Source organism: Falco cherrug, chromosome 8, assembly GCF_023634085.1.
Source record: "Falco cherrug isolate bFalChe1 chromosome 8, bFalChe1.pri, whole genome shotgun sequence".
NCBI lineage: Eukaryota > Metazoa > Chordata > Aves > Falconiformes > Falconidae > Falco > Falco cherrug.
Genome location: NC_073704.1, coordinates 17,617,525 through 17,644,788, shown reverse-complemented (window position 1 = coordinate 17,644,788; position 27,264 = coordinate 17,617,525). Strand labels below are relative to the sequence as shown.

The window sequence follows — 27,264 nt, the reverse complement described above, 5'->3', positions numbered from 1 at the left end:
AATTAAAAAAAAAGATTTATCTATATTTGCAACAAGGATGAGGGCCAGAATATGGCCTCTGTACCACTTTGATCAAGATCATTATTTTGGCCATCATTAATACTGAAACGATGTACTATCAGATCATCCAGTACAAATCTGATTCAGATCAAGGATGGGCTAGTAATTGCATTTCTACTTCAACAATCAGAGCACATGAGATTCAGTTTGTGCTGGCTTCGTGCCAGCTGCGGGAGGACAGATGACACCTGAGCCAGTACAAGGCCTAGCTAATACAAATACATCAGCATCCGTTTGCACTGAATCAAAGCATTGCTTCATGTGACATACAACTTAATGAGCTGTAAATCTGGATTTACTGGATCACTGTATTACTTACTACCTGAAGTTCCACTTACATTCCACCTCCAGGGCCACAGCAAAAAAGATGACAACCTCAGAACTCAGACTAAGTATTCTTGACACAGGGAATCCAAAGCAGAAGATGCTAACACAGGGAAGCACACACAGAGGCATATACTACAACAAAAATGAGCATTTCGCATTCCTATCACATAAAGAAAGTCTTGTTCCTCTTTACTATGAATTGTACCATGTGTCAAAAGTATTTAACAGTAATCACCAGCCTTCTTAGAAATGGAAATTTCTAAGAATTCTAATTTCTGATTTTCTAATTTCTAATTACTGAAATGTGTGATAAATAACAGAGCGTGAAGCTGCTCTCAACTATGCCAGCACTACTCCATTCATTTAGGATGATTTTTTTTTTCTTTATGCTATTGTGAAACAAAAATCAGTGTATCTCACAAAAGTGCCCAGCAACTTCTAAACCTAAATGTATTGAGCCCATGGCTATTTTTGCCCAATATGTGGAACTGTGGAACTGTCAGCATGGTGATGCAGATGTTTTCACCCACTGTATTAATAAATCCACTGCTTAGGTGAGCTCTAACTTGCAACAAGCTTTCAAGCTTAGCTGCTTTTACATACTTCCCATTTACTGTAGGACTGAGGCCACAACAGAAAGCAGAAATATGAGTTTTACTCTCTCAAACTCTTGCTAAGCTAAGGTCTCCATTAGCCAATTCCAGCAGCTCAAACAACTCAGTTCTTAACTGTTGAAAGTTAGCACATGCAAGCTGTCACCACCATTGCACTGCATGCACCTGAAGCACAGACATTTGGGATCTACAGCTTCACTTCAAGTGAAAAAACCAAGTCCTGGCTCTTCTTTGCAGGCGGCTGACAGTAAGTCACAAACAATGCATGATTAGCTTGTATTGGTGGAAAACGTTAAGTGGCCATCAGCCACTCCTTATGATTTTTTTGGCTGGATTCAAATACTTGTGTGGTTTGTATTACCTTGTGAAGTCAGGCTGCATCTCATACCAGGATGGTTTTTGCCATTTAAAAAAAAATGAAAATAATAATAATCTGAATGGAATGGTGATAATGATCAGACCACATCTTGATTTTGTATCAGTAAGTCAGCAGAACATAAAAATTAAAATTACCAGTTTGTAGAGAGCAAAGGGAAATGTGAAAGACACAGGTTAGAACTCAACAGTGCAACAAAATATGCTGCAAAAGGAGAGTTCCTCTTCTGACAGCAACCTTCAAAATACAATGGATGATTATATTTCACCAATGGTTTTCCCATTGTATCAACATGACTTGTCAGAATAAGCTAAGACAACTTGCCATTTAAAAATTATTTCTTGGCTGGACATCCTATGGACCACAAAGGTTAGAAGGAACAGATCTTTTTTCCTGCATTGTGGTGAAAAACATTTCACGTAGTCAGTGATACTGAAATCCCCACTCCGATGGTTTCAGGTAAGAAGTTGGTCAAATATTAAATATTATGTGAGTTACTTGTAGGAACCAGTAGATTTTTGCTGCAAACTGTGGAACCAGAAAGGAAACCTCAGCAGTCTGCAGATGGAAAAAAACACCTGCATCTGGCTTTATCACAGAGCATTCACCCCTGCCCCAAGTCTCTCTCATATACCAGTAAGTACCAGACCAAGCCAAATTGTTTTCAGCAGTCATTTCTTATTACTTTGCTTCACAGTTATTCTTAATCTATTTACTCTAGATATGTCATTTTCAATCTGATGTCTTGAAATGTGGTATTAGCGAGTTTATCAACCTCCCTGATCTTCTCAAAAGATGTAGCGTAGACTGAGATTCACACCATGCTGCTCAGAGACTTTGGATTCGCTCAGCATTGCTCTGGCTTAAGACACTGCACTTTATTGTTCAGAGACTTTGTCTCAGTGAAGCTCCTAAGAGTCAGAAGGAATTTTATTAAGCAATACAAAGTGGGTTTTGTGACCCAATTGATCTGAAATATCCATAATCCAGGGCTCCAGTCTCAAATACCATGGTGTAGCCTCATTAAAGAAGTCTGGGCAGTAATTCTTAAAGACACAGCTCCTTTGAGCCACAGAATATATACACACACAGAATTTCTAGCTTACCCTAGCAAGTCTCCAGAAGAAGGTCCAGAAACAGGTATACCTTACCAGTCTTTTGAGAGGAAGCCACCTTCTCCATTGCAGTTCCAGCCACATCTGATCCAAAGCCAACCAGAGGAATGCCTCATCCTCCCTTTGCCTACTGACTCACAAATGGGCCCCCAGACAGGCTGCTTCTTTTGAAAAATTAAAATAATTAATCCCTTTCTCCTCCAAACTTACACACCTTGTGTAAATACACCTCCACCACTTTCTTAATGGGTGTCTGCATATGGGGAAGGAGGAAGGGTGGTTAGATTAGTAATATGCCTAAGTATAATATTTTTGTTGTAAAGCCAAAGAGATTGAGATTTAGATCTGCGCTTTAAGAGAGCAATCGGGAAGATATAAACATTTGGGGGTCTTGTAGTAATTATAGGTTCAAACTGTGACTGTGACGAGGGATCTCGGCACTGTAAAACAAGAAAGTAGAACCAGAACAATACAAAATACATAGATTCATTACTTGCTTCTACAGTATGGTTAATAGAAGGAAAAATTGAAGTATCACAACATGAACTGTAAAAAAAAGGGGGGGGGTCAAGGGGGGAAGCATTACACTGAAACTATTGTTGAAACAGAATGAGTGTGGTTTTCTTTCAGAGAAATATTAATGTATCATGAGACTACATTCCTGTCACTTTCTTTTAAGATTATCTGAACAGAAAACAGCAGGAATTTTCCAGCAAAATTTTTCTGAGCATTCATTACAGTCCTTAAATAAAGGGTATTTAAAACCAGTCTACCAACACAGCAGTAATCAGCATTGATTACACCTTTGTTTGCAAAGCAAAGCATTAAATCCAGGAGACTCAGTATCCTGCTGTGTATCTGGTATCTCTAATCTCGCTGCCTTTTTTTAGACTTGTTTCTTACAGCAATTAAAAACATGGCTGATATCCACATACCCATCAAAAACATTGCATCTAAAACTATTTCTGATTTAAAGTGGATGCAATACCATACGCACAAAACAAAGTTTAGTTAATCTAAAATTTACGCAGAAGTTCAAATTCTCAGAGGAAAGTTTTAATAAAGAAAGGGATCACATGCTTCAACAATTTAAGATCTACAGGTGTGCTAAGGCAATTTCTGGCCTTATATTTATAACTTTTTGCATTTAATAACTGTAATATCTGACTATGAAAAAATGACAACACTCTCAAAAGTGACAAGGTGTTTGTTTTGACCTTTTCTTATTTCACAGTGTCTGTTACATAGTAATAGCATGAATGCCAAACTTGTCTGCTCTTGAAAGTAATAGTGTACTTAGATTTTGAAAGTTGGATTCATTTGCATCTCACTTTCTTCTCACAAGTCAAACTTGAAAGATTTTATTTAATGTTTAAGTAGGAACTCAATCCCAGGATTTAATCCAGTAAGTAGTAGGAAGCTTACTTTGCACAGATAATGTTTGAGTAAAAATGGAAGTGGATGTATTGGCACAGCAGCAAATCATAAGCCACTTCAGCTGCTTTTGAACTGAATAGCTAAACTGAGGCACAGTCTCCTTAGAAAGTCAGCTGACTTCCCTGGGTGCCAGGTAATCCATTGGGATCTTCCATATAAGGTTTAGACCCATAATAATTTTAATCGGGGTGTACAAAGAACTCCGCATTAATCAACCCTTGCCCAGTGGAATAATTTTGTCTTGGCATAGTTGAGGACAAGATCACCCCTGACCTAATTTTTTATGTGAGGCTGTGTTGAAATCTGGGTTACCTAATTTGTCAGTTAGAACAGTCATTTATGGTTCAATCTGGAAAATGAGCGTTAAACTCTCCAAGTTTGGCATTTCATTACCATTCTGCTTCTGTATTTTTGTAGGCAGAGGGCAGCTTTCCTTTAGCATCTTTCTAGATAGATTTGGCTTAGAAATATCCTTCTCCAGCCAATAAAATTGAGCACGGGTGCTGTTTCAACACCATATCATAGCAGTGAACAGGGGCATCATGTCCATACAGCTTCCTCACCTGGAAAGCCTTCCTGGAGCATGTAATCCCAACTCAAGTCTCAAATAGCAATGCCTTGAAAAAGTCCATTAAGATAAACTACTCTTATGCCTTGTTCAGTATATGAACTACCAATAGTCCTTTCAAAATATGATGAAAAAGGAGAAAAATAGATAAGGAAAATACAAACTTTAGCAACAAAGGTCATTTCACAAACTATTTAAACCATAATTCAGAAGAAAAAAATAATCAGCACTGTATTGATTTTAAATGTTTTTCTGCTAAGGGGCTAAAACATAAGTATACTTGGTAAGATATACACAGCATAATACATACTCAGAACTTTACCAAAGGTAGAATACGCTTGTTCATAGGCATACACAGCACAGATTTGTAAATGTTGGAATAAAATTTCCTCTGTCTGAGGCTTCTCTTTAACTCCTCCCTCTTAGAGGAAAGACTGACAGTCCTCCATGTTATGCTTGGAACTGCGAATGCAAGCCAAACTCCAATAAAAGGCTGCATCACTGGCTGGTTTCTTACAGATAGTAATAAAAAATGGAATAAATCCAATTTGGATTCAAAGCTGCACCTCAAACAATTTTGTAAACTGGCCTTGTATTCTGGCTGTCAAATCTCAGGTAAAACAACTAACAGATTTCTCCCACTTGTTCTAAAGCCTATTAAACGAAGTTAACAGAAACTGATTTAATGCAAATGCATATGCAGGAGAAGTTCTGCATGCTTGCTCCCTTGTAATACCTGAAGAGCCTGGACGTACGGCAGGAAAAAAATTGTTCCCATAATCTCTGTACACTCATGCAGTAGCTCTGCATCTGTTTGTTGCCTTTTTAACTTGTAGAACTGATTATCATAAACAGCTAGTGGTCTTTCTGTAACGGCCAGCAAGCAATCAGATCCAACTACAAGTCTAAATCCAAGCTACCTCCAATTCCTGCTCTATGACATGATGAAAAGTCCCCATCTTTTCCTCCTGCTTTGATAGAACTACAAATAAGATTGGGACAAATTTTCCCAAGCAGGGCTGGAATCCTAGCTCTAGCCTGCTTTCTGGACAGAGACTCGCATCCCAGTGTTATTTTGCTCAGCGAATGGGTCTCCTCCAACTAAAAAGGTCAAATGCATATCTCTGAACTCACACACTGGCTATATAAAAAAGACAGAACAATGATCACTCTAGCACTGAACTTTCTGTAGTTTTCAAGATGAAGGATCCACAAGCTGAAACAGAGATGCAGCTTTCAGCCCAGCATCTGTAGAACTACAATGACACTTACTGTCACAAGTCTTACCACAATTAAAGCTCAATTTAAAGGCCTAATTCTGGCAAGGCAAGGCAGAAGAGGAAAGAAAACATCTCTGCTTTCACTCTTGGGTTTTCTGCGTGCATAATACTTCTCCTCAGTGCTGAGGGAAAAAATGCCTGAAAACAATTACTTGAGTAACATATAAAGTTACTTAGAACATGTCAAAAGAACATCCGTGATTACTTTTAATTTTTGAATGATGGCAACTCTCACTAGAAAACAAGGATTGAAGGGCAGACATCATCTAGAAGACTCAATTTTCAAATAGAAAATTAGTATTATAAACAGGGTAAAGTTATCAAGCACTGGCAGCTCTGCAGCAGACAAAACCTTACAGCTTATAGGAGAGGCATTTTGTTTTGTGCTTGCCACAACACTGCTTAATGTACTGCTTATGCAAGTCAGCTTGCTCACCTAGTTTATTTGCTGTATATTTATAATAATCATAAAGTCATAAGGGCACAAAACCACTACATCGAATTTTATGAAAATTTAAGCATTCAAAATCATACTAATTATTAAAATTAGCTTTATTGTAAAATGGCAAGTACACTTCAGGGTTTTTTGTACCTGAGAGAATTCTTACAAATGAACATTTCTGGGAGACAACTGGACTTAGAAACTTGTTCATAAGGGCAATTTCAATTTTAGTTAGAATTTACTTTGTTCCCTCATCTGCTCACCACCTCCTCCTTCCCCCTCTCGTATTGCTCCAAGGTTATATTCCCTTGAGAGCTTCTCCTGTTTCAAAGTTACAGGAATTTTAATAAAGCTGTAGTTAACTGGGCCAAAATACCTAAATGAGAGTCTTCAATCTCACTGAGCCCCGGCAATTTGCAATACATATTCTGCTCATAGCATGCTACACAGTAACAGGCTTACTTCATTTCGGCAAGTTATGCAAGGGAAAGTAAATATTTCCTCTCTATAATTTTTCCATACCAACGCAGCTGTAATATGAAAGCTGCAAACCAAAGATGCAGGAAAAAATAATGTAGCTGTTTGTCAATTTTTTTTTTTTTTGCTGTAGAAATACAAGTACTGGAGCTAAAGAATGAAGTTACATTTGAGGATATGTGAATGAAATCTTCCATGGGTATAGTTACGTGAATGTTACCAAATATTTAAGCAAACTACTACTTTAATGAAAAATGTATTTGTGGTTGTCCTTGTCAAGAATGAAATGCAATATGTAGATGAACAAAATTCTAGTTCAGATTTACTGCTTTGAAGTTACAGGAGAATTTTATTTGATTGAAATAATATTTTTTTTTTGGTATAAATACACTTTTTGCCAAATTTGGTTGATTCTGTTTGAAATCAGCGTGTTAACCATTTTAACCATGCACAAATACTCATTTCATAAACTATTATCTTTCTTGTCTTATACTAGCAATTTAGTGGATTATTAGGACTATTTATAACTTTAATTTTATAAGAAGGCAGAGAAAGTATCACAAGCATCTACCCAAGCAGATTGCTATGTTGGAATACTTCATTTTGTAAACATTTGGGAGTTTTGGTCTACTGTATGCTAGGTGCCACTTACACAAATCCTGATGATTCTGGTCAAATCTGTAGCGTAGATCACAACTCTATTGGAACTAATGCAACTTCCATTTGTGAAGACTATCTGCTGACATAAGATGGATTGAAATCTGATCTATGCCAGTGCAATCATGAATGGTACGATTTCTTTACTAAAAAGCTTTAGCCTACAAATAAATTTTTTGAAGCGTATATGAGAAAAACGTAGTTGGAAATGACACATGCAATGTTTAAAAAAATTTCAACAGCTTCCACACCCCCTCCGAAAAAAAGGCATATCATAAAAGACACCTTTAGCTGTGCACTCTACCTGGGTGTATCTTGACGTTTAATACCTATAACAATTAAAACTGCTCCCAACACTTTGTAATGTCACTATTTTTAGAAAGCAAAACTCTGCCTCAGATTATAGAATCTTTGTAACTTTTTTATCTCAACATCACTGTGAGAAAGGAAAATAAGCACATAATACTGGTATTAAAGAAACAAGCAATATATCATGTGACATAAAAGTGGTTTGGTACAGATTGTGAAAGATGCAGTGTAAGAAAAGTTCAATGTTGTCTTGGCATGTGAGGATTAAGTCCAGTGCAGTCAATATTGTACTTATTTTGTGAATAGCCAGTACATTAGTGATATGCTAATATAGATGACACACAGCATTATCCAGTCTATTCTTGTAATAGGTGGCCTGTTACCTTTTACGTCGAGAATGGCACTTGATGAGATAGTGCCGTTCAGATTTTTAGCTCGAACAACATAGAGGCCAGCATCTTTATCACACACCTTCTGAATGAACAAAGTATGCTTTGTCTCCTTTTGTAAAAACTTTAAGTGCTCATCAGCAGTCAGTTTCTGGCCCTTCTTGTACCTGAAGCAGAGAGTCAGTTTTCAAGTCAGATTTATATCACTGTATGCCAAGTAGATCTTCACAAATTCTGACACTACACCACCAGCAAGCAATAGAGCTCACTGCTGTGATCTCATCCCTCAGTTTCAAAGTTATACGTAAATATGGATGAATATTTAAAAAATTCAAATTGCTTGATAATACATTTTTAATACTAGAAAATAAGGTTCTAAAAATGGTTTTCAATGGACAAGTCACAGTTATCTCACTGCAGTATTGGAGAGAGTTGCACAAAGGCCTGAGCCCTCAGTTTGGTGCCAAAGCATTTTTGCTAGTAAGGTGTTGAGTCAATCCACACTGAACTCATGAATAGGGTCTTCAGATGCATAAGCAACCTACAAACTTTCTGAACTTGTGTCTTCAGTATAAAGAACAGTTCCTCCACCCCAGCTCACTTAACATTTATTCAGTTCACATTATCAAATGGGACAGGACAATGCATGAGGAGTTATTTCAGAGAACTGGTGTCATATTCTAACACTTAAGATCTGTCACCATGTATTGGTATTGACTCCTTATTTACATATCGGAAGTGAGAGAAAATTCTGGCTCTTCCTGTCTTGTGATGTTTCAGCATAAGCTACATTTAACCTAACTCAAACACAGAAATGCTTTTCCACACATATATCCAACAGGGTGTCTACACCAGTAAAAGAAATACATGGTATTAGTGTATTTTTAATTACAACCCCCCCATTTTTAAAATGTTTTCATAAATGCCCAACTTGCAAAACTGTTTTCAGTTAAAATATATTTTTAAAAGACCATATATCAACAGTATATATACGTTTGAGCTAAATTAGTGCTTTCTTATGCTAAAATAAAACTGAAGTTACCTCTTGTTTCACCAACAACACTCCTCAAATCATAGAATACCAGGATTTAGAACAAAGTAACTTTATTGATACCAAACACAGTATCAACACTGTGCAAGCACCAAAAGTGCAGTGTCCAGGTTTTTTTCCCCAGTGCCACAGAAGAAAATTCGGCTTACTAAACCCTGGTTTGCCTAATTCTTTACGTGTGTAATAATAATCTTATCAGCAAAACATTTCCAGTAAGATGCATATCTACTTTTAATACATTATAAGAAAGGCCTCCATTGTGAAAGTCCAATAGAGTAAGTGGGAAAATGGCAAACTGCATAAAATTTTAGGAAAATATGCCACCACAGAGGGCAAAATCTTCAAATTCTGCCCCTCTTTCAATCCCTATTCCCTTTGGTAGGGAACTTCTAAAAAGTCATCTTAAAATATGTTTATATTACATCACCTGTATTTCTCACAAACACAGTTTAAAACAGTCTAATTAGACATACAGCAATTCAGAAAGAGAGAGTGTGCAGGCGAATATGTAATATAAATGTGGTTCTCTTAGTGTAGACATTTAGGCTGAGGTTTTTTTAATCTGTAACCTCTCTCCAGTTTTCAACAACTGACTCTCACATATATGTAAATGTGTGTCTCTATTTATATGTAGTGGCTATATAAATATTTTAACACACACCCCCCATCTTTCTGTCCATATACAGTGCCAAGATACTGAGAAGACACAGGTGAGTTTACTTATGGTAAATGTGGAGTGTGCATTTGTTTTAAGAAATTACTGAACAAGTGGAATGTCATATTCCGGAAGATAAAATCTATATGATATATTTGCTTAAAAAACATTGGATATGCTTGCAGTAGTTTGATGCTCTCATTATTTGTAAAATTAAGTACAGAGAGATTATTTCAAGTAGGTTAATTATCAAAAGCAATTTTGAAGGTGGGAATCATGCAGAAGTGTGGAGTGGAAAGAATACAAGACATTTATTCTAGTCTAGAGATTAATTAATTTGGTTATAAGTGGTTCAAGGTGCCCTGCTAATAGGTATATTTACTACTTCTCATTATAAGCTACCCACCATGTCAGTGTAGGCTCTGGGAATCCCATTACTTCTACTTCCAAAGTTACTGGAGAACCTTCCATGACGGTTTTGTTAGACAGAAACTGGGAGAAGTTAGGCGCCTGTCCAGTTAGGCTGGCCATGCTGTTCTTTTCTGATGAACTTTTAATCTCTTCTTGGGTGACCATCTGCTTCTGACAGCTTCTGGTGGCGTCTGATTGAAACACGAAACCTGAGAATGCATCAGGCAAAGCATGCAGCCTGTCCTGGGTTTTAGTACAGTTATTCAAGTCATGCAATTGTTCTTGTGTTTCTGCCATGCTTTTATGAAGTTCAAGGTGTTGCAAATGTGTTTTGCACACTTCACTCATCATGCTGTATACTGGTTTGGCATTTATAGTGCAGGAAGCGGTGCTAGTTTCAGATATTCCTTGTAAGCTACAAGCCAAAGAAGATACTGCTCTGACTTTTGGACCAGAATCCGTCGAAGAGATACAAAACTTCTCAGTGTGATCTGATGAGCTCTCCATTCTATTATTTGTAGCACCAGCACAAGTAGAATTTGTTAAGAGATCAGATACTTCCATCACTTTTTTAATACTAGTGGTTTTCTGCATTTGCAAGCTATAGGAACCAACATGCAGACTATGAGAACTGCAACAGCACTGCTCTTCTAGCTCTGTTTCAGAATGCATGAGGTTGGATTCTGGAGTCTCAGAAAGCGGTGGCAAAGAGATATCATCAGGTGATATACACTCATATTCATCTCCGGAGAGTATTTCTTCTGCCAGGAATTCAGTCTGTAAACTATCCTCTTTGGCTGAAGATGACAGATCTGTATCCTGTGAAACAAGATCCTCACCAGCTGGACAGATAATTGGAATATCAGCCAATTTATTCCTCTCCTTAAATTAGGAGGGGGAAGAAGAGAAGGGAAAGAAGAAGAAAAAAAAAAAAAAAAAAAGAGAGAGAATGAGCCATGATTCTATGCATCTCCTTTTCATGCAAAAGCTAGCAACAATATTTGAAATACTTCTTCTCATTAAGCTTAATGTATTCTGAGAAGCAGGAGGAAATACGTGGAAAAGAATAATTCATGGAAAATTCTGCAGTAGCTAACTGGAATTTCAAACTGTTTGGATAGATTCTAGCAGGTATTATTATTATACATAAGCATTTATTGTAACAGTAACAATAAAAAGTACTTTTTCTATAAACAACCTGTGGATTTCCTGTACGTGCTGTTTATAAAAGCATTTGCAAGGGGAAGGAGATGGCAGCCTAAGTACATCTAAATGTGAAACAGTTTTATAGCAATAAAAATATATTAACAGCCAGGTTACTGGACTTTGATTCTTTGAGAGTCACCAGTCACGTTCAAGAGTTACAGAATTAAAACAACATCTTTAAGATATTTTCCAAGCATTTTATATTTCCCTCATTTTTTGCCAGCTGTTTCAAGATCTTGTCAAAACATTAACAGAATACATTGTTAATTTTTTTTTTTTTATATTATTTTGGATTCAGAGTAAAGAAAACATCTTCTCATCATGTATCAAAAAGAACTGGATGTGGCACGAGTGCATTAATTTTAATCAGAAAGCATCAAAGACCTCATCTGATTCAATCATTGCTTCTCTGCCTCTTGTTTTTTATACAAATGTGTAAAGACATATTCAAGCCTATTTAATTTTTGCCAGGTCTGTCAGCAAATGTTCAGAATGTTTTCTTATGCTTTCTCTCATTGTTGAGTTCTATACAAAAATATGTAATTACTAAGCAATCTTTCTATCACCTATAAACTGTTCACTCAAATCAACTGGGTGATACACTGGATGTCATTACTTTCCAAACCAGGTCTCTGTGGCAGTATACAGCACAGAAACACAGCAGCACATTCATTTTGGCTTTCTTTTTGCTTTATTGCTCTAAATATAACCTAATAATCAGTGCACAAAATTACCTAAAAAGTAAAAAGTAGTAATAGAACCTCACATGTGCTCTGTTCCTGTAGATATGGTAGTTTTAATATAGATGTTTTTCCAAGTTAATACATTTGTTATTTCAAAGCCATGTGATTCATGCCAGATCCATGAATGAATGGCTGGAAAAAACCTGGAACATTACTGTGTTTATTTTATTAATTCAATTCAATTGTAAGATGAGTTCAAGTTTGGGTATTAGATGTGTTTTCCACAGGCTTCCCCTGATAAACTCTGACCCCCAAAGTGTCTTTCAATATGAATATATCATGGATGTAAACATAATAAATTATAATTGACTTTCCAATTTGGTGAAGTGTTTGAATTTTCCCCCTTCCAATTACTCAGAAAACAATAAATTCTGAGTTACATCTTTCTTCACACATTCTAATTTTTTATTGGGGTTCTAACTAACTGTAAACTATTCCCCGAAAAAATGTTATTTTTTTGGGATTAATTCCAACACACTCATACAGCGTATTTTTTAGGGTTTGCTAATTTGACTGTCACACGACTCTTTTAACCTTATCAGCCTGATTCTAAAGAACTCTCAGTTTTAAGCCTGATCAAATTTGCAAGTCTTTCTTAAATGGAGCTTTAACAGGCAGTTCAGCAGCAAATTCTGGCTGGTTTAGTCTGACATGCACTAACAAATTTAATAAACCAAATCAGATTAAGTATTATGAAATTGAAAATTTTTTTAAAATGTTAAATTCTGAGCAAGTATATTTAAAAAAGAGGTCAAAGTTTCTGAATATCCAGTCTCTACTGTCTGAATAAATGGTCCAGATTCATTCTGTCTGTTGAGTCTACGCACATGTACGCACAGTGGCATACATTTGGACAACTACAGGAAGGTCACATCAAAATATGAATTCTCCAGTGACTAATCTAGGATGTTAGCGCAGGGCTGAGCTGTCAGTGTAGCAGTCACTTCATCTGGAGATCACAGAACTGAACAGACATATTTCAAATATTGCTGGAAAATGATCTTGAGGAAAATACTGGACAAAAGAATGACAAGTGGGCAGTGAATGAGCAAGCTGTCAGACAGGCTTTGGGCAGCACGAGGACTTTCAGCCCTGGTGTGCCACCTGGGATCAAAGCAGCATGAGGATGAATGGGCTATGAGGTTGTCTAGACCACTTTTAGAGGGTATTTATTACTGAAGCAAATTAATACTGCAAAAGTAGCTTGTACTAGCAGTACAGTCAAAATTAAAGAGACTGCTGGCCCACTAGACAAGGAGCTGGGGATGGTCCAGTTCTTTCCTTGGAAAGGGCAGAAATGGAAGACAGAAAAACTCTAGTGAGAAGAATCTGCTACTTCTGTAAGTGAAGTATGGAGTGATGAAAAGGGTGGAGGCATCATAGTTGCCATACTTCACATCTGATATTTGCTGTTTCGCATACCCTTGACTTCTCCACTTGGCAGCTGAGGCACAGTCTGATGAGGACTGACAAAGCTGCAGTCTAGCAAACCAGAAAATAGGGCTATGGACATCTGCTGGGTGAGGTGATACTCCTGAGAGTGCCTCTTTAGAACTGTCACAAAATTTTGAGTGAAATCTGGGCTTCTAGTCAATGGTGAAGTTCCCATTAACTTGGAATGGAGGTGACAGTATTAATTCAGCTCAATTTTGGCTCATCAGCAGATTACAGGACATTCTGTATTGAACTGAAGGGAATGTCACTATTAGTTTAATTTCTGCAAAACATCAGAATTTAATGTCTTGTAGTATTGGTCTATGTTACCAGCTTGCAAAACAGAAATTTTAGAACTCTAAATCAATTACCAATGTATGCTACCTTTCTAAAGACCGAAATATATTAACACCCACTCCAACTTACCAGAATATTTCACATAGTAAATTATTTAAATTCACATCGAGGATCCCAAGACTTCAAAATGTTCTTAAGCTAAAGGAATTAATCTCATAAAACATAGGTCTGGTTTTGTATTGCCTGTATTTCTAGGACTACATTTATTCATTGACAGTTTGGAACATTTCATATTCATTTACTATATATCCATGAGTAAAACATGCTTGTCTGCTATGATTTTATCTTTCTAAATGCATACCCAGTCTTTCATGATCTAATTTCCTTTTGTGCATTGTCCTCAACATGCAATCCATACTTTGGAACTTATTTATGATCTCTGATGCATGAAATTTTGGAAACTAAAATGTAACTTCAGTGTTCTGAGGTTAGGGTGAAGACTGCTATTTGATGCTGAGTTCTGTTATTTGTTCGATGTATAGTGTCATGACATGATGTCATATTAAACTGATGACAGCTGTATTTGTGTTTCATCATGTTTTTGCCATGACTGCTTTCGACTGCTTTCCTGTCATTCACACTGCTGCAAAACTGAAGCAATTCTGTGCTTGTTTTGCATTGGATTTTTGCAATACTGTAAATGAGAAGACAGTCAAAGTCCACCAATCTGTAACAATATCCATTGCTTTTGAGAACCAACAAATTAAGGAGTAAAATTCTTTTGAGAGTATGCAACAATGTCTATCAATTTGATTTAAAAAAAAAAAAAGAAAAAGAAAAATCAACATAAAAATCAACACGAACGGCAGATACCTGTTTAGTGCTGGCAGGAGACAGAGTATTGTTTATCTTCTCAGTAATGCCTCCTGAATTTGTAAGCAATTTAGCTGATGCCACCTGAAAAAAAACGTTTAGAACAATGAAGACCTTAATGATTCAACAAAGAAACACAATTTCTACCGTTACTTATTCAAATTCTGAGATATGAGGCTTCTCTAATAGTTTATTACTTAAAAATCAAATACATTCATAGCTTGTCTCTAGGGGTTATATAGGAATATTAGGCCTCTGGCAAATACTAACAGCAGTCTCCTCTGTTACTTCCTATAACTTCCTATATTCCCTTATGTCTTATTATACAGGAGAGAACAGGAGGTGTTCTCCCTTGAGGAAGGAGGAATGCTCACAAAGATGACATCCGCATTAAGAATAGTGTAGCAACAAGACCAAAGGAAAGTATGTAAAAGATTATGAAAATAATATTATTTTAGAAAATAATAGGCAAGTAAACAGAAGAAACAGAGTTCTAGTTTTAAAAAAACCCAACAACTAACCTGCTGCTTTTCTTCCTCTGCTTTGTCTTTTTGACCATTTCCTCCTTCTTTTTGAACAGTAACCAACTCTTCAGAAAACTCATCTTTCTGCTGTGTGAAAAGAAAATGAAGTAAGCTTATACACAAAATATGGTAGCAATTGTTACCTACACACTGACTTATGTTCTGTACAACACAGCAGGAAAAAAAGAAGTGAAATCTTATTTAAAACCTATCATCAACACATCAGGCAAAATTTGCATTTGTTCTGGCTTTCCTACCATCTGGACAGTCCATAACCACTCTGAATATAGTTAACTGTATTTTAGTTTAGCTATTTTACCATTCAATTTGGCTAATACTTATTTCTAGCTTTAGACTCAAAGACTGTCCAACTGGTTACAAAGTACTTTCACAACAGAAACCTGGACAACCATACTGTATTTTATGAAGACCTCATGAATTCTTTAAAATTGCATGGAAGAAATCCACAGATTTCAAGGAACATCACAGTGGCACAATACAAAGAAAGCCAAAAGTTCTATAGTTACAGTTTTGCGTATTTCACATCTTTAGCTGTCCAGCTGAAAGTTACAGCCCTAAATAAGTACTTATAAGGGAGTGTTGCATTACTGAAATTCCATTCTAGCATTAAACAAGTGAAAAATTCTGTGTGATCTGTTCAATTATTTTTTCTGAAGAAGTAGCAGCCTCTAATTTTGCATTTTAAAAATCCAAGAATTTTCTTCTCATATTCAACAGCCCTGTAAAATCAGGAAAGATAGCACAATACAACAATTCCTCTTAATTTGTTATGCTTTAAAAATGACAGAAAGTGAAACTGAATTCATAATCATGGCATTCCATACTCATGGCACCTATTTCTGTAGATAATTTGCTGAATTTTTTATTCTTCATAAGATACAGATAACAACCATTGAGATATTCTAGAAATGTTCAATATGTATATTAGTTTTAAAATCTCAGAACACTACATATTATAAAAAAAATACTTTCATTTGATAAAAGTTGCAGAAATACCCTCTATTGCAGAAAATTATTTTTTATAATATTCATTTTGACTTCATTTAAAGATTTATCTAAATTAAAGGTTAAAATACTCAATAAATAGTTTAAGCATGGTTCTGTATGAAAAATGCATTCTCCAAAAAACTCTGTTAAAGAAAGATAACTTTACAATTAGCAAAATTAGTCAAAGTGAAATATTACAATTACTTTGAAATTCCAGTTCTCTTGAAAAGATCCATACTATGTTGAACTACAAAAAAGATCAAAGGATCTAAGTTGTCTTCTCACAGAACCTGGGGTTACTGCCCTGCACAAAACAGCATTTATATAACACATGGATTGGGAGGAGAAATTTGAAAAATCAATTGGCATTTTTATTGAAGTTTCTTTATGGTCACAGTTCAAGGCAAAGCCTTCTTGTCAGTCACCTAATGACTTTTGGAATGAATTCATATTTTTGGCATCTCTTACTGCTTTTAAGTGTATCCATGGACACTTCTGAGTATTCATTAGTTTTTATAGCATAACCCCATCCAAAAAAAGTGAAACAATACTCAACATCAAAAAGAGCAGGATATTTAAGCATCTTAACTCTTCCAGCTTCCCAGAAGAATCACCCATCAGCTACTGCTGCATGTGGGAGATTTATCATGTATTACTTTGAGAGTGGGAGGATGGAATAGAACAAAAAAAAATCTAGCTCCCTCAGCTGTCTTCCATAATTCCTCCTCAGTTGATATGTTATACTTTATTCCACATAAACAAGCTTATCAGAATATGAAACTAAAAATGCTGCTGTTCTCTTAATCATCAATGTTATAAGACAAGCTTTTCTAATTTAAATTACTTTGGTTTTAACACACATTAGTTTGGAGGATGATTTTTCTAGTAGGGGGCCCTGACATGTTATTTTGCAATTCACAGATCTAGCAGTTACCTATATTGCAGCACCAAGGGAAGAAGAAAAGAATGAAAAAAAGTATTTGTCTAGATACTCAAATAAATTGTGACATTCTTCCCTAAAGGTTACCTGAAAGCAGTAACAGTTCTAAAAGTTGAGAAAAAGAAACCTAGAAGGAACATTTAGTGGACAAACAGGCAGCATTTCAATTATTACAATCATTACCTAAGGTAATGGAAAAGCAAACAATGCAGAAACGCTTCATACTACTTCAGATGATCCTCAGTTAAAAGTTCTGATTCAGACACTAAGCCTGGTAAATTGATACAAATGCAATACATTTTCCAGATTAAAAAAAAACATACCTTAATTTCCTTAAATTCTCTCAGAGATCTACATAACCGATCAATAGAACTAATGATCTCTTTGTACTTTAATACAGCTTTTTCAACATACTTCTTTCCTTCTTCAATTCCTACAAAGTTAGAACAACATAAAAGTAGAACAGAATGCTTCAAACAGATGCACACCAATGTACTTTGTAATCCCAACATACTACAATATGTTTTTCTGTGTTTTGTTTTGTTGAAGTAGTTCTGTGATTCACAGCAATATGTTTTCCTACCTCTTACTAGCTTACTTGAGATGAGCCCTCATAGTTGCTGCAGGTCTTTTGCTTAGATTCTCTTTGAACAAAATTATCTTTTCAAGCAGTATCACTAACCAGAAATGACGACCTCATAAAATGTCTCCTAAACCAGTTGCTGTATTACACAGCTATGAGGCACTTCGATACCTCCTACAAAACAGTCAGGATGAGAAGCTTTTTTCCCCATGTAGTGACATAAAAAACACAAAGCAGCTTCTTTCTCCCAGTGTTCGTGATCAGCTGGCATCAAGAATCCATTCTGTCAGCCAATTTCCTACAGATAGGAATGTTTATATCAAGAAGGTTACAAAAAAAAAAGGGGGGGGGGGGAACCCCAATCTGTGCCCTCTAGTCTTTTCAACACTAAATTAAAGGATTGTCAAAGCACAGTTTGACTCTGTTGAAATTTTTTCAGATTTAATACTTGAATTGATAGGCTACACACTATACTTGCACGTTTGTCTGGTTACCATATCTTTGGATAAAATAACTTCAACAAGTATATAAAAATTACCAGTTGAAGAAAAAAAGCAAAACCTGAAGTCTGTTGACCTTCATTCTTATTGGTCAACAATGTTCCAAATCAATACAATGTTAAATGCAGTATTTACATAATAATCTACTTTTTTGGCTAATAAAATGCTTAAGAAAGTTGGTAAATATCACTAGTTATTAACAGTGTTACTGAAAAAAAAAAAATCACTCAGGAGGTATATCACTGTAATATACTTTGACTTCAAAGGCTTGCTTGTTACGAGATAGCATAAGCCATGAAGTCTTAATTCCAAGCTAATAAATATTACAATGACATTCATACTTTTATTCCAAGGTGAACTCAAGCTGTATACAGAAAACCAAGTACGAGAGCGTTGAGTACTTTTGTATTTATTTTTTTTTAATATTGGTTCTGAAATCCTTCATTTCTTCCAGTCAATACTTTGAAACATTAGTTTTTTAAACTTCATGGGATTTTCTTCTTAAATAAGCGTATCTAGGAATCTGCTTCCTCCTGTCCTAAACTATTGGGGTTTTCCCCACAGCACATTACCAGACAGCTCCTCACCATATAACTGTTTAGCGAGGTCTATAATCTGCTGAATTTTTTCTTCTTGTTGAGGCACTGTAGGCTCAATAAACTTTTTGAATTGCTTGTAGAGAGAGTCTATTGCTTCTCTTGTTCTGCATTCTGCAGAATACTTGTCAACTCTAATGACTGTTGCACTCACATCTTCAAACCAAAATTGACACTGAGGAATAAAAACACTGCATTATAATGTATTATCATCAGCAGCTCAAGCTTTTGTAGAATATTCTTAAGACTTTCCATAATCAGTGGCATACACCATTTTAAGTATCTTACGTTTTCTGATTTTAATTTAACCTGAAAAACATCCATTCATTACCAATGCTGCTTCAAATATTAACAGCTGTTAAATTTTCTTTAAACACTAGATCCATACTTATACTACAAGCACAGTGAGGTTATTAGTTAGTGGTTCTGCAAATACAAGTTTTATTTCTGAGTTCTTTTCACCTTAAATATCATCTGATTCATTTTGTAAACTTCATAACATGGCCACAGTTATACTTCCACAAGGGCAGTAAGGTTGCTTAGATTTAGTCTACTAGCGAACATGGGGTTTGGTCTCAGTAACCACTAAAGCTGCCAGGAATCTTTCTACTGACAAAAGTAGGTTTTAGAACTACCCTTAATAAACATTTTTGGTTAACAATACTCAAATTGGAGAATAGAATCTGGTGTTCACTCATTATCATCCACATTGTATCAATACAGCAAGCAACTAATAACCGCCATTTTTAACTGCCATTAAAATCAGTATTTAAGACTGTGCCTATCTGATGAAAGAAAGTTTTTCAGTTAAAGGTGATATTTCACACTGAGTAAAAAAATTAAGCAATCAGATTTTATCTCTAGGAAATAATCTATTTCCCTCAAAATAAAGGAAGGTGGTTAAAAATGTAAATGCACAGCAAATGGTAACAAATTGCCTTGCTAACAATATAGGAAATGACATTGATCAGATCACTGGATACTGAAAACATCTTTTAAACTAAACGTTTGTATTCTGATGCATCATTAAGGGAGTTTATTTTTCATGCCTTTAGATCACTTTGGAGATATGATCAGTGTTATTTCTAAAAATAAACAATGATGACAGGAATGTGCTTGCTTCACAGCAGATGCACCAACATAACGTGGCAAAAGGGAAAAGACTGTTCTAAACTTCTTTTTCTTTTACAAGACGACAATGTGTGAAGCATTCCTCAAACACATTAAAATAAAGTTACAAAAGCCTCCAAAAATAATTAGACTGCAGTTCAGAAAAAAAACCTAAATCATCATCTACTTAAATATATAAAAAATATATACATTTCACTTTCAGAATTACATACCACACAGACAGCTCTTTCTGACAACGAACAAACTGAGTTTTGTGATAACCTGGCTCTTGTGGTTTGACAGCTACCAAAGAGGGTCTTGGGGCACTTTCTCCATTGCCTCAGATATACTTAGAGAAAATGAGCTCATAAGTAGAAATCATAGATAAGCTGAATCACCGTAAAAGTCATACGGAGGTGGAGACCTCTGTTGTATGCATAGCAGTGCAAGAATATGGTAACATCACATGGGTTTTTCCCCCCAAAGTTGCAAAGAAAAAAATAGAAGAAAATACAGGGGTTTACCCATCTACTACTTTTGGAGGTGTCAGATTTTGCCTGAAGCAGTTATAAGCACTTTTATCTATCCCAGTTGTTGATCATTATTACAGCAACAGGATCTCAGATTTACTAGTACCTCTTCCATCATCTGTTGCAGATGCTCCATGAGATCCAGATTTTGCTTATAATCCTCCACAACTCTGCTAAAGTCATTCAGCTGTTTCTGTAAGTCACTGATTGACCCCAAGAGGACTTCAACTTTAGCATTAGGTTCATTTCCTTCAGAGCAAATTACTTTCTTCTCCAAATTATCCAACTTCTTTTTAAGAACCTGTTTAATAGATATAGCAATGTTAAATACCGCAACAAAAATATTTCTATTTTTAGATATAGAAAGTAAAAAATATGGGAAAAACCACACAAACTTATTTCTTGGTCATATATTTTAAAATTACAAGTTACTTTTTCAAAAATCAAAGGGCCTCTACAATGCTGATTAAAATCAATGTAAATTATATTTATTAAAGGTGGAATTCAGTTACATTTTTTGTCTTAAGAATCTGATGTAAGCAACATCAATGACAATCTAGCATAACCCCAAAGACCAAGGGGAACAGGTATTAATAGTGGTACTTTATGATATCTGATATAAACATGACCTGTAAGTTTTAGGATAAGATGGTATACTACATATGTGTATATATTTTATATCCTGGGAACACTGGTCTTGACAGTTGATCAGACTTCATTGTGCTAGCTGTTTTACAAGTGATGCAAAAATACAGCTCCTTATTTTTCATTTGGAAACGAAGAGATTGTTTGAAACAGGAAAGTATTTCATGAACTGTCCACATATATGCTTGTAAGAATATACACTGGTAGGAAAAGCGTTGCCAGCAGGTCAAAGAAGGTGATTTTTCCCTTCTACATAGCACTAGTGAAGGTTACATCTGGAGTCCTGTGTCCACTTCTGGCTCTTTAGTACAAGAAATACATGGAAATACAACAGCTAATCTGGCAAGGGACCATAAAGATGACTGAGTAACTGAGCCTGTGTTATATAAGACAGAAAGCACTGAAGAAGAGAAGGCTCAAGGTGGTTCTTATCAATGTGTACAAAAACATGATGAGAGGGAGTAAAGAAAGAGCCAGTCTGATCTCAGCAGTGTGTGGTGAAAAGACAGGAGGCAATGGACCCAAACTGAAATACAGGAAATTGTGTTCAAGAAAACCAAAAAACCCCCAAAAAACCCCAAATAATAATAAAAAAAAAACCAACAACAACCCACTTTTACTGAGGATGGAACAGCTTATCCACAGACGTTGTGGAGTCTCCATCCCTGGAGCTATACAAAAAACAACTGGACATGATGCAGAGCAATCTTTTGTAGTTGACCCTGCTCTAAGGAAGGAATTTCAACTAGATGATCTCCAGATGTTCCTTCCAACCTCAATGATTCTGTGATCTGAAAATGCATTTGTGGATGAAATTGCCAGGAAAAGGGAGGAAAAAAGGTTGTAAAAGGAACAGTCAATGACAACAAAAGAAACAGCAAAAATAGAATCATAGAAGCTACTGAAAATTTCAAGTAAAAAAGTTATGAAGGCAGAGACTGGCAGGGCAAGCAAAACAAAATGTGCGAGTTTTGACTGACAACTAAAAAGGTCATTTCAGGACTTGGCAGAAAAGTTTCTGATGAATGCAAAGAATGGGGGAGGCTAGCAAGGTTCTAAGGTGCAAATGAGCACGGTCAACTCCAGGCAATAGCTACAGAAAAAGGTTTTGAAGATCACATGATAAAATGAGAAAGACAAGAAAGTAGCTGGATGCAAGAGGGAATATGTGCACATTTATTGATGGTTTTGACAGGGTGTTTGTTTTGTTTTTTTAAGAAGAGGGAACAAACTGTGAAGGAACAGAGACAAGAAAAATAAAAGATTAAATAGAAAAATAATGTAAGATAAAAGGAGTGAACACAGAAAAGTCAGGAATTGAGGTAAGATCATTTCACTGAAGGAACTGGAAAAATAAAAGCAATAGAACAAAGAAAAATGTCTCAGTCAGTGACTGAGACAGGGGAAGGATATAAAGCTGTGTAACAAAAATGGAAGCTCACAATACACTTTGCATCTCCTCGGATCTGCTTGGTACAGGCCACAGCAATTCAGCCAGTGAAGCCTTCACTAAGATTAAAATTTCTAGTATTACCTGTATTTTCTCTGCATATGTATCAACTTGCTGAATCTGTATTTTAAGTACTTTTAAATTTCGAGTTTTTTCAGTTTTCTTCATATAGTTGAACTTCAAATTGTTGAATTTCTTTTTGAGATCCTTAAATGATTCTCTGAGCTGAAACAAAGAATACTTGTTACTAAAAAAGAAACCAGCACACTTCAGTTTAGGTTTTTTGAAGAGCTGATTAACAGACCGCAATCTGAACACTGAAAATTTAATACAGGAATTAATACTACTATTCCACCTCATAAAGTGTCCTTATTTCCTCAAAATTTTGTTCCAGTAATGGAAACTCATAATCTTGCTAAAACAACACTTTTGCTTCCTGAATGCTGAGTATTGTCTCCAGAATGGCTGGGGCAAAAAAAAACGGATTGGGGCAAAGGATGAGATCCTTGCTTACACAACATTATGAAAAAAATCCTGTCCAATAGCTTTCACTGATTTTAAGTAGCGGCAGATGTCCTTCATGTATGCTAGCCTATTCAGTGGAAACAGTAGCCACGTTAAATGTATACCCATGCTTAGTTTCCAGAAAAAAATACTTCTATGGTCTTGGGCAAGCAGATTTGTATTTATTCATAGTACCTTCCCCCTACAATACAACATTTCATTTATGTCAGGTTGTTGGGTTTTTTATTGGGGCTTCCTCCCCTCCTTTTTCAGAAACCCTGCTTCTGAAAGAAAGTTACACAGGGATTTAACGTTATACCCTGTGCTCGTCCAAACATCTTAGTACAATGATTCACAGCATACAAAGATGAATCTAGCTCTTTGCAGGATCAAGATGCAGACTAAATCAGGACCTGCCTTTCAAATAGCCATTCTATGAGTATGGTAGCAGAGAGATTCTGCCTAAGAGATACCCAAAGAAGCCTCACCTAACTACAGCTACATATATTTGATACCATGGGAGATTATTATTATCAGTTAACACTCACTTGGTGCAGCAACCTCAACATTAGGGAAAACTATTCTTATAATAATATAAACTCAGATGAACTAGTAGCTCTGATTATGAGGCGTCTGTGTCTTCAAGACTTTTCAGATAGGTTTCTAACATCTGAAATAAGAACTATTAAATTAAAATATATTACAAATACTGTAAAACTCTTTTTACTTAGATGGGAGGTAGCTACATGTTTAATCTACAAAATATTTTAAAAATCTAGAGAATGATAGGAATGACACTGAAGAAGCTTTAGGAAGCTACATTTTCATTTACACACATATGGATTACATGCATTGCCAATTTATCAGATTGAGTTTAATACACATCTAAAAGAAGAGTCATATATGATCAACATAATTTAAAGAACAGTGTTTATTTACCATGGGAACTAGTTATAATACAGGGTTGTTATATTATTTTCCCCAATGCCAATTACCTGTTTGACCTTAACAAACTACATGTCATTCTTTGCATTAGCAATGTTATGTGAATAAGTATATCAAACATACTCAGTTAAATTATCTTTAAAGGACTAAGAAATAAAGTATAATATTTTTTTCAGTATTTTTTCTCTGTATGTAATTTTCAATTTTATTTACAACTGCAGAAAATCCTTTTAGATATTACAGTTACTTTGGAATGCCTTCAAGCAACAGATATGAGAACCAGATAAGTAAAAACACCTGCTTAAAATATGGTTTTGGTAACTTATAAAAGGTACTGTTTCAATTACATTGCAATTACATGATCAAGTTTTCAAATTATTTATAATTAATTCATAATATTTGAAATAGAAGAATATTAAAATGACTGAATTTTTTGTAGTTTTTTTTTGAGAATTTCACATCCTTTGGGTTGACAATCTTTTGCATTTAGGGTAATGTAAAATAAATAATGTAAAATGATATTTATCTAAAGGAACCGATATAAAAGAAATGCACCAGTCCTAATGCTTCAGGGTCTGTTCTTCCAGACACACAACTGGAAAAACCTTAACTAACTTGAATAATGTTAACAAGTTCAGGTCACATCTACAATTTGATATTTAGTTAACCTATTTGAGGCTTTTTTTATATTAAAAAAATCCTACAGACTTCCATCTGCCCCCCCCCCCCCCCCCCTCCCCTACCAAAGACTTCAGGAAGTAATGAATGCTCATTTTGCAGCCGCTGTTACTCGAACAGTTAGCAATCAATCATCATCATTATTATTATTACATACTAATGTTAATCCATCAAGGGATATATTTTTCATTTTCATTTCATCTAGTGGGGTGTTGCCACATTATTTCAGCAGTGAATAGACAGATGGTGTTCACTCAGTCTAATGGAAAGGAAGGGAATTCTATCACCGGCACTGTGATCTCCAATTAGTTTAAGCTCTTTATCCAACCTAAGTACACAGAATAATAAAACCTATCTAAAGGCCCTCTGTTAATAAAACCACATCAGCAGAACAGTATTGTGTATTCAGAACACAACAGCCTTATTTGCTCATTTAATCTTGTGGAAAAGAAGAGATGAACAGGAGTTTATTTTAGTTTATTTCACTGGCTTATGTACATACATAGGTTAGTGATCATTTATAAGGCCAGAGACTCTTCTCATAGCAGCATGTGAAATCAGATCACCTTGTTTCAGATATGATGGCTCATGTGTCAAAGGTCTGCAGCTGCTGTCACTCTTCTCTTTTAGGCTCAGTGGAAAGACCAGATTCAGCTCAGACTTACGCATCACCCCCTCAGAGTGCACGTACACAACTCCTGTTATCATCAGCAATTGTACCAAGGACAATATATAGCTGCCAGTTTTTAGAAATCTAAATGTATCTCAGTTTTCCACTGTTCATTGCAAAAGTAAATGAGAGAGACTAAAGCAAAAGTACACCCTAATACGCTTCAGCCCACAAGTTTAATGGAACTTTGTAACTTGTCTATTGTGTCATAGTCATTAATCAGGCAGCTGTTCCTAACTATAGTTGGCCTGTCATGGGTGGAGAATGATAGTGGCACAGAGATGTTTAGGTGTCAATTGCTCCGATTTATCAAGTAACTAGAGAATAAATAGGAAAAGCAAGTCATAAAGCTGCTTTTTGTTAACAGTGGAGTTCCAGCAAAATGCTTTCATTCCTGCGTAAACCACTCTAGGTGGCACTTCAGTGTTGTGAACCACAACTTTCCCTTTTTATTCATACAAAAAAATTTAAGGTTTTTAGTTTCAGTTTCATGGATTGAAAACAGATTTTCAAAAGGACAAAGATTACAAAACAGCCAGCCAGAAAGTAGGAAGAGCAAAAGGTGCTCTTCAAGTCATTATGATTACTTTAATTCTGGGACCACAATCAAAATAAATTACAAGGTGAGAAATGTGCTAAGTATCCATCCTACTGACTTGTGAACAGAGACAGATTATTACCCTCTATGGTTAAAATTCACATTTTCAGTCATATCTTTCCATAAGTGTATAAATGATGAAGAGGAAAGAAGTGAGATGACTGGGGAGAGCTGAGAACATACTTCAGGATCTGTTACTCTTCTGCTGAAAGTTTTGTGCAGACATGCACAAATGTTATTTTTAAAGGGATCACCTAAAAATTTTTTTTTTTCCATTGCAAAAGTTATCTTATGTAAATAACTCATCACTTATAATCCCACTGATTATAATAACTCCTTTAGCTACAGTTACCTGAGGTTTGACTTAGTTCTATCACAAATGATTGCAGCACAATGCAGTGGAGTTATGGCTCTTTGGAGGCTGCTACCCAAGCTAGTCAGTGAAGCAGGAAGCCCAAACTGGCAAAAACAGATCTCAGTCCTATGAGTTTTCCTTTATAACTTTCAGAGATGTAGAGGGCATAAATCCTCTTTGTGGCCTTTGCAAATTCACTTTAAATTAGGGATGGCACACAAAAGGCATCCATTTTACTTTTCTGTCCTCCAAGACTCTTTCAAAATTCATGCTATGTATCCTTGGCTATAAATGTGTTTCCTTGCTTCCTAAAGAAGCACCAGTATGTTACAAACACAGGGAGCTAGCCGAGTCCTCGAAGTACGATATTTTCAAACACCCGCGAGTCTTAATCACCAAAACCCTCACTCACATGCTTTATTCACACACTGAAATCGACCACATTAAATTTAAGTTAATTTAAGTATTTACAGCAGAATTTCAAATATTTTCAATTGAGTTTAAAGATTGCTCTGTACACTGGTACATCACAACTGAATTATCTGGTTGGCTGCTTACTTTGTGACAACTATGAACAGCTGCTTTTTGCTGCTGGCACATGAAGTATTTGTTTGCTTATACATAGTAGATGGTAAATAAATTTTATTTCAGACAGGTCTGCTAGACACTAGCAATACTCAGCCTGATTTCTGATGGTAAAATTAACAGAATTTAAAATATCAAAGTGGAGGATACTCGTAATTAAAAATAAAAAATAAAATACTTCAGTGTTTGGTTTCTTGATCCCTAAACAGAATTAGTTATATATACTTAATGAGAAAAAATAAGAAAAAAGGCACTGGATTTATGCATATACAGGTACAGTAGAAAAGTATATGTTTAGGAAATATTTTCTATGCTAACCGCT

At 35.6% G+C, this 27,264-nt stretch overlaps 1 protein-coding gene across 1 annotated transcript in view; it reads right to left on the bottom strand.

Moving 5' to 3' along the window:
* Positions 1 to 27,264, bottom strand: part of CCDC141 (coiled-coil domain containing 141) — a 103,694-nt gene that overhangs the window by 3,030 nt on the left and 73,400 nt on the right. The window contains exons 19-26 of the mRNA XM_027810731.2: positions 22,692 to 22,832; positions 20,619 to 20,813; positions 18,864 to 19,047; positions 17,517 to 17,626; positions 15,243 to 15,329; positions 14,722 to 14,805; positions 10,164 to 11,050; positions 8,046 to 8,218 (exon numbers count right to left, since the gene is read on the bottom strand). Coding sequence (XP_027666532.2) covers positions 8,046 to 8,218; positions 10,164 to 11,050; positions 14,722 to 14,805; positions 15,243 to 15,329; positions 17,517 to 17,626; positions 18,864 to 19,047; positions 20,619 to 20,813; positions 22,692 to 22,832 — 1,861 coding nt within the window. The remainder of the gene's footprint in view (positions 1 to 8,045; positions 8,219 to 10,163; positions 11,051 to 14,721; positions 14,806 to 15,242; positions 15,330 to 17,516; positions 17,627 to 18,863; positions 19,048 to 20,618; positions 20,814 to 22,691; positions 22,833 to 27,264) is intronic.